Genomic DNA, 14,983 nt, shown 5'->3' with positions numbered 1-14,983 from the left:
GAATGGCAGAAGGGATTAATTTTCTATGGAGGAAACTATACCAACACACAGTATATTTTTGCTTTGTTCATGATAGATTTAATGTTGTGTAAGACACTGTGAATGTTTTGGAAGGAGAAGAAGTAGTAGTATTAGAATTGCTTAGCCTAGGAGTGTTAGGTGGCTTTGGAAAAGACGTGTCAGATCTCAGTACAGACACTGCTGACTCAGGCTTTTTGCAGAGGATGTGCAATTCACCTAACCTCCCCTGACAGTAACACCTTTGTTACAGTGAATAACACATTTCCTCTGACAGTAACACTTTTGCTTATATATCTGATATTTCATCAAACATCTTTCTTTCTTACCTTCACTTGGTTCTGTTATTTAATTTCTGGGTACCCTAAGTATAAAATGCTATATAATAAACATTATTAAACTGATATATCATAAAAAGTCTAAGTAGAAGGAAACTAATAGTTCATTGCAGTCTCAATTTTAAATTACATTCTGGGACAAACAAAACCTCTTGGTTCAAATATCTTTATTCTCACATCAGTAACATTCATGTAGTGGAGATCCAAGGGAAAGCCACCCAGTAGATTGAGACAATACTGTACAGCTGCTACCAACACTATTACTGCTACCGCAGGACCACTGATGTGGTAATTTTTACTGCAGTGCCAGGAAGATTCAGGTATTAATATGAAAAACAAAAAAAAACAAAAGCAAAACCCAGTCTCAGTGGAAGTGTAATAGATGTTAGTCCAGTGGTTCTGCCTCTTTAGACAACTGCTGTCGACATCAGTAAAGCATAAACAAGTTTTAATACAACCTGCCAATAGTTCATGCAGACAGGAGAAAAGAAAGTGCAGACCATTTCAGTGCACAGAGCCCCACGCCACCAAAGGCACCACTATGAACCCTTCCACCAGTTGGCCGTTTCTTTTAATTCAGAGTGTAAAGTCACACATATATTATGAGACTCTGTCACTTTATAGAGTGACCTACATATATCCAACTATGTCTTGCGAACAGTCAGATCAGGTGAACTGAAACTTCTGGGCTTCCTGTTAATGTGGTGTGGTTGCACAGCAGCGAGTCAGTGACATGGCAAAGTGGAATTACTGACATAGTATATCTCAAAAAAACCCACTCGAACTGGGAACAGAATTTTGCAAACTGGTTTATAATCCAAAATTCAGCAACAGTTATTCAGATTACGCAATTACTCAGATTAAGAAATAGCTCCAGCATTATGCACCATCAGTTTTATCACATAATGAATCCACATCACCTTGATTAGTTAAATAAAGCCATTTTGAAGGGACGCAACATTATTTAAGGTAGAGTACTTGTGCCCAGACACTGTCCATACACCAGCACTTTTACAGAGGCTCTGAGCTCAGCATCATCTCCTGAAAGTGAGACCCTGGCTGCTCAGGTATTCTGTATAACAGGGCTGCTAGAGAAGGAAGTGACAATTCCCATGTTGTAAACAGTAGTCTTCCAGTAATCTTCCATTCCTAGGAAGTCAACAGTCCGTGTCCCAGCCTTTCCCCAGCCCAAGGTTATGCTATTGCCCAACTCCCAGGAGAGCCTCTGAATCAGCGAGTTTCCTGTTGAAGGGTGACTACTGTCAAGAATGGGAGATTTATGGGAACAAAAGGAGACCAAACAAAATAGCTACAGCCTAGCAATTAGGATGCTGTTTTCCTGGGTTATCTGTTTTTAGCCACATGTTGTATAAACTAAAATACATAAACAGGCTGGAGCCAGTTTCCCACTGGAAACACAAAGAGCATACTCCTCACAAGAGCACTGTTCTGGGAACTCATGGACCCAGTCCAGTTGGGTGGCACCGAGTCTCAGCAGGTTTCCCCCAGCCCAAGCGACCTTGGGGTGAGAGATGGGCACCCAGCTCTTCAGAACAGGGTGCATCCACAGATGCCTGTACATATGTGTCACACCAACCCAGCAACCAGACGGGGTCCGAGGAAGGGAGAAATCCGGAAGTACAGGCTTTCTGGATCCTGTCAACCTATTCTACTTCAAGTCTTGATGTAGGTGCTTTGGAAACATCCCAGCACATGACAGTATTAAACAAAGTCACCTTGAATAAAAAAAACTTTTTTATATATACATACACACACACATATATACATACACAGACATATACAATATGTGTGTATAGCAGATTTAAACACAGTTTAAAGGAAAAGCTTTGAGGCCCACTCAAAACCTGCACAGGTCACTGCCTTAGTTATTTCAGGAAAGGTAAGCTGGCATAAATGTGAATTAGTCATATTTACAAAGTAGATACCCACTTACCGGGAGACTTTATGAAGACCTCTGAAGAAAGTGGGGAGTGAGAAGCTTCAGTTGTCCTTTTCCCCTCCACCAAAGAACTGCCTGCACTAAGGAGTATTTGCTGCCATGACTGTACCACCAGACTCTGTCTGCAAAGAGCAAGCTCATACCAGCAAATGAGTAGTTTTGCTCTTATACTTTTATTCCCATGAATGGAATAAACTGATCCAACAAAAGGTGTGTAAGCTGTAAACACTATCAGGCCTTGTTTGCCTTCCCAAAGGACTGCCAGTCACCAGGCAAACCTTGTGCAGCTCTCAGTCCTCCACCCTAACAAGACACTGCAAGACAACCGAGCAACATCCTTCAGTTTCTCAAAACTCATCCCACATGTAGCACATTTGGCATGCCAAGTTCAGGTTTGCTAGGCAGGGCCCAGTTGCTCCACAAGTTTCTCTAGAACACAGCCTGCAGAACAGAAACCTCACAAGGTCAGCTCACATTTGACACAGATGAACTGTAGTGAGTATCAGAGTATTTAGGAAGGTCATTCACATTTTTAACATGAAACTCCGTATGTCCTTGAACACAACACTAACTCAGATCTAAAAGAAAAAAAAATGGATTTCTATGAAACTGGATTTTTTGGTTATCTACCATCCACTATCCTGTCTCTGGCTTTTGCTTTCAGTGTGATCACTGCTATGTGAATAACTTTCCCACTGGGTTTCAATGCAGAACAAAGCCAAAGAACTGACTGTGAACCAGAATTAACCGCAGCTCCACCATCCATCCCTCTCTTTACAAGCTCCTCCCTACAAAGATTTGAATGACTGCTGAAATCACAACATTAATTTGGTAATTTTCATGTGAAACAACCTATTTGGCTTGTTTTCTTTATCACACATTTATGTGCATCTGGGTAAGGGAAAAAAATTGCTTCAGGCTACACTAAAAGTTGGTCAACGAGGGCACAGCAGAACTTTCACTTGCATCAGAGGGTGATGGGGATCTTTGCTGACAAATGTTACCAGACAGTAAGAACTGCTCTCATACCAGAACATTAGGTACCAGCTCAGCCTTGCCGGAACAGGCAGATATAATGAAGCAGTAGGATATTATGCAAATAAGCACGCACTAAATTGTTCAAAGAAGCTGTGCTTCCTGCTCCATCTTGAAGTACTATAAATTTGCTCAAGTATTACAGATAGTATTTGGAAATCCCTTTTTCCTCCACTGCTATCTGCCAGAAAGCAAGGACACCAAGAGTCAGCTAAGGAAAACATCTTAGTACCTGGACTCGAAGAATTTGTGAGTGAAGGAGAAAGCTGGTGGCTGGTAAGTAACTTCACTTCCTTTCACTTTTTTGCAACATACACTGGGTTTCAGGCTGTGGCACTTAGGTCCAGGGGGAACTCAGGTTACCTGTAAGGCATCAGCGAAGGCAAATCTGTTTTCATGAGGTTGTTACTCACTACATAAGGATTCATGTGAGCAATATAGAAGACATGGATCTAGTCATCAAAAAATGCTGAAAAATCCCTATACAATAACATACTCACAGTGATTTAAGTATCACTGGACATCCTTAAAACTTAATCCAGACTGTATGTCCCAAAACCACATCTTGTTGCCTACACCTTACTTAAAAGCAATCTAGCTCTGATGGTTAAAGAAACTTGACTGCTTATATTTGTAAGGTTAACAACATACATACTTCACTTTTAAGCTTCAGAACTCACCTCACGGAAGCATTAAAATCAGAAAGCAACACAAAATATTATTGCAAAAGTAACACATTTTAGCAGGATTTTTTTAATTGGATAGGATTATCCACAATTCCAGATGTTCTCCCAAACTTCCCTGCAGAGCTGGAAAGCCCCTATCAATTCTTCTCAAACTGTTCTATCCAGGGTTTATGGGGTAATTTCAGCATTTTAAGTAGAGAAGGCTCATGCATTGTGAAAGGCACTGGAAATTCAGACTCTGAAAAGAATGAAAGCCCAGAACTGTAAAGGGATGCAAGTGTCTAAATACTACCTTGCTGCTACTGTAAACATTTACCTAAATCCTCAAAACTCTCTTCCTGCCCAGGGACATCAAAACCTCCCTGGAGAACCACCTAAATGCTGAGAAAGGTGCTTCAATCCCTCCTGCTGAAGTCATTCCATGAGAGAGGGGGCCAGAAGGAAGAGGAGTATCGTAGAGTGGGCCAAAAGGAGGAAGAGGAGGATGGTAGAGTGCACATAGCTTTGGGAATAGGGAGAACTTTGTTCCAACCCCTACTCCACCAACCATTTTTATCCAAAAATGGATTCAGTAGGAGAAACTGGGAGCTCACTTCTCATTCCCACAGACAGGCAACAAGCTTACTATCTGGCAAGACAGGAAGTTTTTGAGAAGTGACAGACTGGAACCAAGTCTGCTCTTTGTGGGCTTGCTGGGGGAACACTTTATTGACAGGAATACTGTGCAAAGGAAGGCCTTTTCCCAGCTGGCAGCAGCCAGTGAGAAAGAGCCAGTGAAAAACAGCAGCTGAGACATTCAATTCAACACTTACTGACTGGGTCCATCATTAATGTGCTGGCTTTTTAAATCTTGACCTTCATTCAACAAGCTCCCAAAGCTGTTTATTCCTTAGATGTATCTCCTATTGGCAACTGACTTTCTCCTTGTTTATCTACTTGACCTGTTTCAAGGCTTCTAAGATTTCCTTGACAAAAAACAATATGCATTCACTGTACAGCACACACTTGTAATTATTATTAAATGGTGCACTTTTGAACCCTTTCTCCATGTTCAGCTTGCTGGAAAACACAACAGGAAACCTGTCTGAAGGTTGGTCTCAAACATTCAGAAAAACAAAAACCCCTCTTGAACTAGATAAACAACAAAAAGCAGAAAGCAGGCATAAAAAATTTCATGTCTGCCTTAAAGACTACAAAAGAGGACCCTTCAGAGTTCTTACACTAGCATCGCTCAAAAAAGGTATTTTGTCTACATTTCCCTTAAATACTTCTGTCTCAAAGCAAATTCAGTTAGAACATTTCAGGCAAAAGCTAAAATTTGTTCAGATAGGAAATAATGTTATGACGATGTGTGGGACACAAGAGGCTTCCATTCTTATCTCTAAATTGGGTTTGTATCCCCATGCAACATAAATGTCTCCCTCCTTTACAACACGTATTGTCTCCCTGGCAGAAATCAACATACACGTACGATACAGTACACACCTAACAAACTCAAGAGCTAGCCAGATGCACCAGACTCACAGTGCAATACTGTAAGCAAAATTGGCACATATACTGTTATAATATCTATGAGTTAGGCCTCACAAAACCTCTTGACAGAGCTGTCAGATAGCCAGGAATCCCAGGCAAACCTAGAAATCCAAAATACTTAAAAAGTGGACACAGTTCATAAAACTCAAATTACAGTTACCACAAAGTAGTAGTGGATTAGAGCTCTTGGCCATGAGAATGTGTTGAATAAGAACGTAGACAAGACGCCCAAATTAACCCACCTGCAATATACTGAAGCAACACTCCCTCCTAAACAAAAATGTTTACATTTTTTAGCCATTAAGTTCTCTGTTATAAAACTATTTTAGAGGAAATCTGGCAATTTTCATAAAGGCTGTTGCACACAAATACAGTTTCCTTTTCAGTAGAAACTTTCTGACCAGTTATAATTTACATATTAAGTGCATGCCACAGAATAATCCCAGAACTCCTCAAGATCTAATAAAATACCTTGATTTGTTTCAAACAACTCCACTTGTAGGAAGCTACTGCAATACATGATTTCTGGAAGAAACGGACACTGTTTTCTAACATGATCAGTGCTGGATATAGCACTCACTCTTTAAATCAACACCACATTTGTTCAGGGCCAGCCCTTTGGGCATTGCAGCCTTCCAGTCTGTGTAACATCCATCTGCTCTGGGTCACGATTTCAAGTATCCGGAGCCCGCCATGATTCCAAGTATCAACATATCTAGCTTTAGTAACTTACTCCTTCTAAAGATCAGTTCTGAGGTAACTTCTTGTCTTTTAGAAGTTCACAGACATTCCAGGTGAACAGGTGAAATGGAGAACTAAACAGAGAAGTGTCAACATAACAGGCTCTACCGATTTATCTGGCATAATTTGAATAGAAAAAAATCAAACAGCCTTTTTTATTTTCAGTAATATGCATACATAACTGTGTACAAAATCAAAATGTAATCAAATGTATACAAAATTCAAATTGTTCTTGTAAAACTTGAAGCCACACAAGAACCAAATTGCCTGCTAGCCACCTATTTCCTCTACTTCATGTTAACTTGTTTGTACTGCTTGGAAAGATAAAACAAGCTGTCAGCATAAGTCACAAACATTTTTCCCTGTGACAATCATAACAGGCAACTAGAAGGAGAGGTAATTAAAATGTCAAGGAAAAACATTCTTCTGAGTTTACTTTAAGAGATCAACTACTTCTAAATACCTGAGTGTGAAGTAGGGCTGGGGAAGGCCACTGTTTAAGGTGGCTGAGGTTGATTTTTCTAGAGAAGTTGAAGTTAACACTAAACATGGTATTGCCCACAAAAAGACAAATGCTCATACCAGTGCATCTAACAAACTGCAGTATTGTACTTTAATAGTCATCCTGGGCAAAAAACTGTGGACAATGAACAAACCTTAAAGCTTAAGGTCTTTTCTCAGTAAGCATTTTTTGGTAAAAGATTAAAAACACTAAGTATAAAAATTAACTTTTTGTACAGCACTGAGTTGTACTGACAACTCATACAGTAACATAAACAAATATACCCCAATTATCTTTAAGATAGCTCATTAAAATCAAGCAACTGAGGTACTTGGTGAATTATGGTGTTGCCCTTGAATACTGTCCCAGGTGATACTGCACGACTACAGCAGAACACCTTGAAAAATAACACACAGGTTGCATAAAAAAATAATTATCTTGGTTTCAAGAAGTACCACTGTTAAAAAAAAAAATACAACCCCAAATGGCTGCTGTGACACAGTGAATTAAGACATAACTCAGATATAAAGGACATACATTTTCCACACTGGTTTAAATATTGAAATTTTAAATTGGAATGGCAAATCCTAAAAGCTGGGCCATATTAGTGACAAGTGAAAGGATGCTGCATGATATCTACAATGACAATTTTTTAAAATGTACACTACCAACTATAAAAAAATACATCGTTTTACAGAACAGTTTCTATACATCAGGTGGGAGAGATTATGTCTTGCCCCAGAAATCCTTCCTCTTCTGAGCTCGTTCCAGTATCTGAGACGCAAGCGAGCTAGATGCTGCCGAGCGAGCAGAAATCTGAGACAACCTGTCATCTGTAGGGAAAGCAACAAGGGAAAAAGTAAATAGGAAGAGTAAATATACATATTAAAACACAGTTGACATTCATGGTAGACTTTGAGAGAGCAAATATTTTTATGCCCTCTTTCACAATGAATGCTGAAATATACCATGATACACTTTAATTCTATTACTTGTTAAGTGACCATGGTGAGAAGAATCTCACTAGAAAACTACTAGAATGCTAGCTAAATTTAAAAGAGCTACATGCCCAACTCTTGACAGACTCTAGAATGAGATCCCTGCTGTCACATGGAAATTGTCTGATTCTCCAAGTCATCTTTATATTTCCTGTGTCAGAAGACCTCAGAAATCATTCCTCTGCCACTGAAGTCTGTATAGACTCTGATAACAACATATTCATGAAAGCAACCCACTGCTTCAAACAAAGAAGACAACCTTCAAATAACACGACTAAAATATTAGAACCTATGTTGCCAAAAGAGCCCTTCTGTGCCAAAACCAGCTAGTGTGCCACAAGCTGTTAAAAGAAATGCATCTTCTGAAGAAAACAGGAAGTTTAACAGAAAGACATGAAGCATCATGCTTTAAAAATGCGCTTTTGAAAGGTCTTCCTTTTGAATACAGCATCAACTTCACACCCAGCGGAACTCTTAAAATTAAGCAGCCTGGATGTTGCTTCTCTGATAAAGCACAACATTTATACTTCTTTAACATCATTATTAAAATGTTACTACAGTTCTGTCAAGATGCTCTCTATGAAAAACAACCTTAATTACACCCATTCTTCAATGGATTAAAAAGAATTGTATCACTACTTTCCAGTCCCTTCTACCAATAAAACCAAAAAAAAATCCACAATTCAATCCTAACAGGACCTGTACTTTGTCAGCGTTTCAGTTAACTTTTTAGTAGCATTTCTAAATTCTTGAAATACAATGATCCAAACAGCCCGCTCGCACACTATGCATAACAACTACAGTCCCACGTATGAAGAAACTGCTAACCGCACTTCTGCAAACAGACATGTCGTTGGAATAATTCCCAGCTTTGTATGTACATGAACAAATATGGACATAAGAAATATCTGTGAGCTGGCACATTGCACTGGTTTCTGAAAGCTCCTACATGATCACTCAGCTCATAGGAAAAAAAAGAAAAAGAAACAGCAATTACAGCATTTAATCTGTGTGCAGCAAGCTTGTGGGGAAGCTGCAGAGTACGATAGGATTTTGCATGTTTTCTGCAGATACACAGATGCTTGGCTGAGCCATCTGCACAACCCACACATTTTCCAGCCAACTGCAATGAGTAAAATAGAGAATCGGCCCGAACCTCGGTTAAAACCAAGGAGCAAACAAGCGTTAAGGGGTACAGAAAAAACCCTTTTGGTTGTTCTGGGGTATATCTATAAATAAACTACAATCAGATATAAGCTTGCTCTGCCCATACTCTAACCTGAACAGGTGATTGCAAGTAGCATAGCACCATACCCAGCTCAACCTCATACACCATGCTAAGAAACAATGCATAGCAGCTCAGGCTAATGAGGCTACAGTGCCTTTGTTTGACTCATGCTACTAAGTTTTTATGTGTCTGCCCACAAAAGGGCCATGAAGATGCACTGGTGGGCTGTGCGCTGCCTGTTCCCCCAGATTAACTTTACAGTAAACAGAAAAAAAGGCCAAAACAGCAATCAGGATAACAGGATGCTATTAAGTACCCCTAATATACTGAACAGAGGAATAGGTGGGAAAATTAAAGTCAGAGGAATCATTTTATGCTGCATATTTGGTGCTCAAGTCTCATGAGCAAAATCTTTATCTGAAGATTTCTGGTACTTTTTAAGTTGCATCCAAAGTTATTGCAGCTGCAACCTGGACTGTACTAATTTTTCAGTTTGCTTCTGTTGCTATCAACAAAAAGCCTTAAAAAAATGCATGGGGAGGAAATTATTTTAGCTATGGAACTGAGAAAGCTCTAGTAACCTTATTGACCCACAGTGGTCTATTTAATTTTCAACACATTTAATGGTTTATTTATACTAGAACATACCTTCATATTCATGCTTCAGATTACTAGGATGAATATTTTTGAATTATTCTGACAAAACAATGTAGTTAGCTACTCATGCATATACATAAACCAGTATTACTGCATCCAGAAACCTCTCACATTAGTACAAAAGTTAAAATTAATCTAGGTATATTACACATCATATACAATAATACTTTGGGACAAGAAATACCTTCATCATTATAGTTTCTTTCTGGAAGGGGTAACTGGAAGGATCTCATTTTTGGATTGCCAACATTCCCTAAGACAAAAGACAAAGGCACATTTTTGAATAATTTCAAAATAGACAAAGAATAATATTTAATTTTAGAATATTTTAAAATGTTTACCACATTGTTTCCAAAACACAACTCTTATAAATAGCAAACAAACCAAAAACTCCACAAGACTCCTTCATTCTAAGCTGAATACTTACTCCACTGTATTCTTCTCAAAGCTCCTATCTTTGGTAGATGGTAAAGTTTACTTAGTGAACTGCACTTGAGATGCAGAGCCAGAACATAGCACCGATTCTAATCTCCTTCTAAATTCTCTGGATTTCACCATCTCACTTAACCTGACAACTACTTGTTCCATTCTAGAATGGAAATACCACTTCAGACTAGCTAATCTTTACAATAAAAAGACCAAGAATTGTGGGACCTTAAGCAGCTATAGAAATTTCCGGAATGGAGACTTAAGCACATGAACTTTATTCTGACTAAGGGGTGAAAGATTCTTTTCTTTATCAAATTTATGCCCCCAGTACTCCTAAACATTGTTAAAAATCTTTGAAATGCTCCAGCACAAATTCCTCTTCAGCCAAGAATGGCTTCTCGCAATATCCAGTAAATCTTTTATGGATGGCTTTTTTGTTTCCATATCCTGTAGAAATATTTAAGGAGCTTATCTCTCAGAAATCCACAACTCCTGCAAAATAATACTACATTATGAAGGTCCCCAGTTACGCAACACTGTTGGTAACTGCAGCTGGAAAAGCGTCACAGCATCCAGTTGTGCCTAAAGATTAAAAATTGTAACTTCATGCTAAACCAAATTATTCTCATAATGACTAAGTACTTACTGAAATTAATAAGGCAAAATTAGATAAGTAACCACAAGAATACTATGATATTAGAGGAATCTGAAACTAAGGTGAAGAGTCATGCACATTTCTATTACACCTTTAGTCTTGCTGAGGAAACACTTTTGTTTACAAACAACACATTCTTTGTACAGTCTGTGAGGCAGCAAGCTAGCACTCTCTTGGCCTGAACACCCCATGGTAGCCACTTTCATCCTGCAGCACTCTAACACAGCCAGTTAATACACAAAACTCACCATTATGCTGGAATTCCGGATCCTTGAGAGTCCCTTGAATACGACGAGAGGGACTCCAGCCAGGCATAGAGCAGCTTTTGGCTGACTTCAGCACAGGAGGTGTAGAGGAATGCTCTTGACTGGCTGGAGCAAGAGGAACTTGCTCATCAGAAACACTGTTAGAAGGCCCCTCATCCTGCCTAAGTGGCAGAGGATCCAAAGTTCCCAGCCCAGCAGGTGGAGAGGTAAGGAGTGAAACAGCTTCCACTTCCACATCAGGCTAAAATACAATAGAAAGGGGAAAAAAAAAAAAAAATCAAAACAAAACCACAAAACCCCAACATCTCATATACAGCCTTCCAGTACAGATCCTCACTTAGGCAGCAAATGTTGCCTTTACAATGTTACACTTCTCATGAGGGTACTGGAGGGATAAGTATTTCAAGCTTGTGAGACAGCTTAAAGAAAACCTCCTAATAGTAAGTGTTTAAGACAGTCTGAAAGTAATCTAGTCAGGTCAAACCAAAAGCTTATTTTCTTCACAGCAAAAAACAGTATTCTTAGATTTTAGACCAACATAACCAATTTTTCATGCAATTGTGTCTACTTCTACTACAGAATTAACTACAGAAGATGCCTTTGTAGAACACAAGACAATGCACAACTTGACAAAAAAAACAGTTTTGAGAGGAAGGCAGTTAAACAACTCTTAAATGTTTCTATTGCTCTTTTAGTAACTATGCAATCTGCAAAGTAAAAGAAACACAAAAGTAAAGGGAGAATGAAACTATTATGACACGTTTATCTATCTTGTACATAGGCACCCAACTTCTACTTCTTGAATTCCTTTCAAGTCACAGAAATGCCCTATGTCAGTGGCAAGCTACAGTAACATTAAAGGGAAATCAACAACTACTGACAGCAATTTCTTTTAAAAAATGGATCCTGTGCATTTAGCAGGCAAAGTCAAAATGAAGCTTATCCAACCTCATTCCAACAATCTCAACCCTTTTCCTTAATAAACCCCCAAAATTATTTATTCACCTTTTTTTAGTCCCAGATTATGAGAATTTTAGAATAGAGAATGACAACTCAAGAAAAAAAAAAATTAAAGAAATTATTCACAACTACTTTAATAGCACATTCCTAAAATGGATAATGGTAAGTCTCTTTTCTGGCTCACCTGGAAGGACCTTCTTTTTGAAGCTTCTCTTGCCCCTTGCTTCGCTGAAGAAGGGTCTATTCCTAAAGCTCGCGTTCTCTGATGTGAAGACGAAGACTTGAATTTAGGAGGAGACACTAGAACCGCACCTCCTATTGTAGTGGAGAAGATGAAAAATGCTTTATTACCTTAAATAACCTAGTAAGTTAATTCATACATGTCTGTTTTTCTTTAGTTCTTGAAATACTGCTTTGCATTTAAAAGCCTTTTTACCAACAGCTGGAGTGGTGAGATCATGATGAGTCCTCTGAGCTCCACCAAGCTCTCTCAGCTTCGGAGTAGGAAGCCTTCCGCCTGTCCTTGAGGATACAGAAGAAGAATCTGACACAGCTGCAGAAGAATTCAATCCTAAGGCATTCTCACTGCAAAAAAAAAAAAAAAAAAAAAAAAAAAAAAAAAAAAAAAGAGATATGATTAAAGGATTAGCTAAGGGCTCAGAAGTCTTGCACTCAAGCATTTTGCTTCTAATACATTCCTACAATGAGGCCTAAGGCAAGACAGTTAGAGCCATAAAACACCAACAGCCTGTAGCTAAAACATCTGCTTGCAATGGGCACTTCTGGATTCCAGCCCTTGAGCCTCAGTTTCCGTATTTTATATTTTTTCTCTATAACTGGATAAAACACAGAAACAGCCTCATGCTGCAAATTCGGGCTGCTTCTCTCTTGAATGTATTGCACAGTAACAGAGACTCAAAAGGAGAACTGGAAGGAGTACTTGCCCAGAAAAACTTTGAACCTGGTTGCCACCTTAGAGGTGGAATTTTGTGGCTTTGACTCTTTTCAGTCAATGTGGTGGAACTGAAACCAAGTATCCCACATTTACATAACCACTCTAGCCCCCAGGTTATTAAATAAATCAGCACTACCACTTCTGTCTTATTCCTCCAGATGCATTTCAAAAGGAGGTGGTTGCATACCCACACTGCAAGAACCTGCTCCTACCAGTGCATGCTAGACACAATGACATCTAGGCAAACTCTTGAGCAGGCTTAGGTAACATGCAAGTGTTAAGCTGCTCTGCATGGCCAAGTCCAGAGCAGATCTCAGCACATACACACAGAGCCACACTGCAGGATGACAGAAAATCTTCAATGTCAGAGGCACATACACAGACTAGATAATCTTCACAATTAGATAGAAACTTAAGAAGGTTTTCAGGATGACAGTTTTGAAAGCCTGCATTTCATTTCTAGTGGAGTCTAGCATCTCAACCTGTCTTTGCCTGGATTTTGCATAGAGGGTATTATCCCTAAAGGAGACAATTACAGTTCCTTACCTTGGATTTGTGCTGTAACACTAAAGATAAAACTCAATGAGGAATATAAAATGCTTAGATGGTACTAAGGGCCAAAGTTACTCAGATTTAAATGTCTATGAAACTAAAACACTGTTTACCAAAAAAAGTATGCAAAACTTGCATGGTAAAAAGACAAAGACTTCTGTAACTAGATACAGTTTGGATCTTTCAACTGTCAAATCAAGTACTATGCACTGTACTATGCACATACTGAATTCACCACTCATTATTTCTAAATACTCCTCCACCTTTTTCCCACCTTTGCTCAATAACATAATCACTGGTGATTACTGGATGCTAGTGTTGTGGTTTAAGCTTAAAGGGCACCTGGGATGCTTAAGCACGAAATTAACAGGTATTCTATCCTTTCAGTCCTATCAATCCTGTGCTGTATTTGAAACAAATTGTGAGCTTTAATTTTCACTACACTTGGCTGCTGTGTTTGTTCCAAGAGGCCCATACTGCAAATTTTAAAGTTCTGGAAAAAAACATCAGAATTGTTCATGCTTCTAGAAACTTCTGTCTTGCAAGTTAGAAATCCAGTATTCTTAATGATAGATCCATTTCCATCAACCAGCTCAATGTCTTGAATTTTCTCATTCCTTATCACACTGTTAAAACCAAAAGTAGTGTCACACTAACTTATACCCTCTTAAGTGAAGCTGATTTAAAAACAAAAATTAGTTAACCTACAGATTTCCAAGATGATTGAGGAAAAAAATTATATATATACACCACAAAAATGTTCAGTTTTACCCTTCAATTTTCTTATCTTCATTGGCATCCTTACTGTTTTCTTTTAACTGCTGAGCCATGACTGCAGCCTGTTCATCTTGGTTTTCTTTCTCTTCTGTTGATTGCCAATTCTCTCTTTCTTCAGTACCTTCTTGTTCACCCCAAACTAAACGCCTTTTGACTGGAACAGTTAAAGCATCTGACATGTCTTTCTTCTCAGTGCTGTCCTGCTGTGGCTGTTCTCTGGAGTCAGGTTGCTGCAGCATTTTGGGGCTTGGTGCAGTGTCTTTTTCAGAAACTCTAGATAACAAAGAAAGCAGTGTTTCATAGTATTGATTTGGTCGATATACACTTGTCTATGTAGAGCACATTCATCCAGTACAGTTCTTTGCCAAAAGTACAGCTCAGATATTAAAAAGTGGTACAGTTGACATGATGAATGGTTTTATTTCCAACTGAAGTTTTAACTGATGTTTAAGCACAACCCCTTTTCAAACTAAATTCTATGAAAACTCTTTCTGGATTATCATTCCCAAAATCAGAATGTAAAATTAGGGTTCCATTTCCCATTTCACAATGTTAGATTATCAGAAGTACTCAAAAAATAACTAGTTCCATGCACAGACAATGTCCGATGGCACAATTTTGAGAGCCAAGCAGTTTAGACTCCTCTTTAGGCACAACTTTTGAAAGCCTTAAACTCTCAGTTCCTCACAGAAA

General features: G+C 38.8%; 1 protein-coding gene across 4 annotated transcripts in view; it reads right to left on the bottom strand.

Moving 5' to 3' along the window:
- Nucleotides 1–409: 409 nt before the first annotated feature.
- MDM1 (Mdm1 nuclear protein) overlaps nucleotides 410–14,983 on the bottom strand; it is a 32,022-nt gene continuing 17,448 nt past the window's right edge. For 2 of the 4 annotated variants that reach the window (XM_026866944.1, XM_026866952.1), the window contains exons 9-14: nucleotides 14,285–14,563; nucleotides 12,443–12,591; nucleotides 12,191–12,321; nucleotides 11,029–11,287; nucleotides 9,881–9,949; nucleotides 410–7,646 (exon numbers count right to left, since the gene is read on the bottom strand). In XM_026866944.1, coding sequence (XP_026722745.1) covers nucleotides 7,540–7,646; nucleotides 9,881–9,949; nucleotides 11,029–11,287; nucleotides 12,191–12,321; nucleotides 12,443–12,591; nucleotides 14,285–14,563 — 994 coding nt within the window. In that variant the 3' untranslated portion in view covers nucleotides 410–7,539. The remainder of the gene's footprint in view (nucleotides 7,647–9,880; nucleotides 9,950–11,028; nucleotides 11,288–12,190; nucleotides 12,322–12,442; nucleotides 12,592–14,284; nucleotides 14,564–14,983) is intronic. The other 2 variants (XR_003400238.1, XM_026866929.1) reach the window with 2 other exon arrangements.

This window comes from Athene cunicularia (assembly GCF_003259725.1).
Source record: "Athene cunicularia isolate RWA chromosome 1 unlocalized genomic scaffold, athCun1 chr1_part2, whole genome shotgun sequence".
Taxonomy (NCBI): Eukaryota; Metazoa; Chordata; class Aves; order Strigiformes; family Strigidae; genus Athene; species Athene cunicularia.
This window is presented reverse-complemented; position numbering and strand designations above follow the sequence as displayed.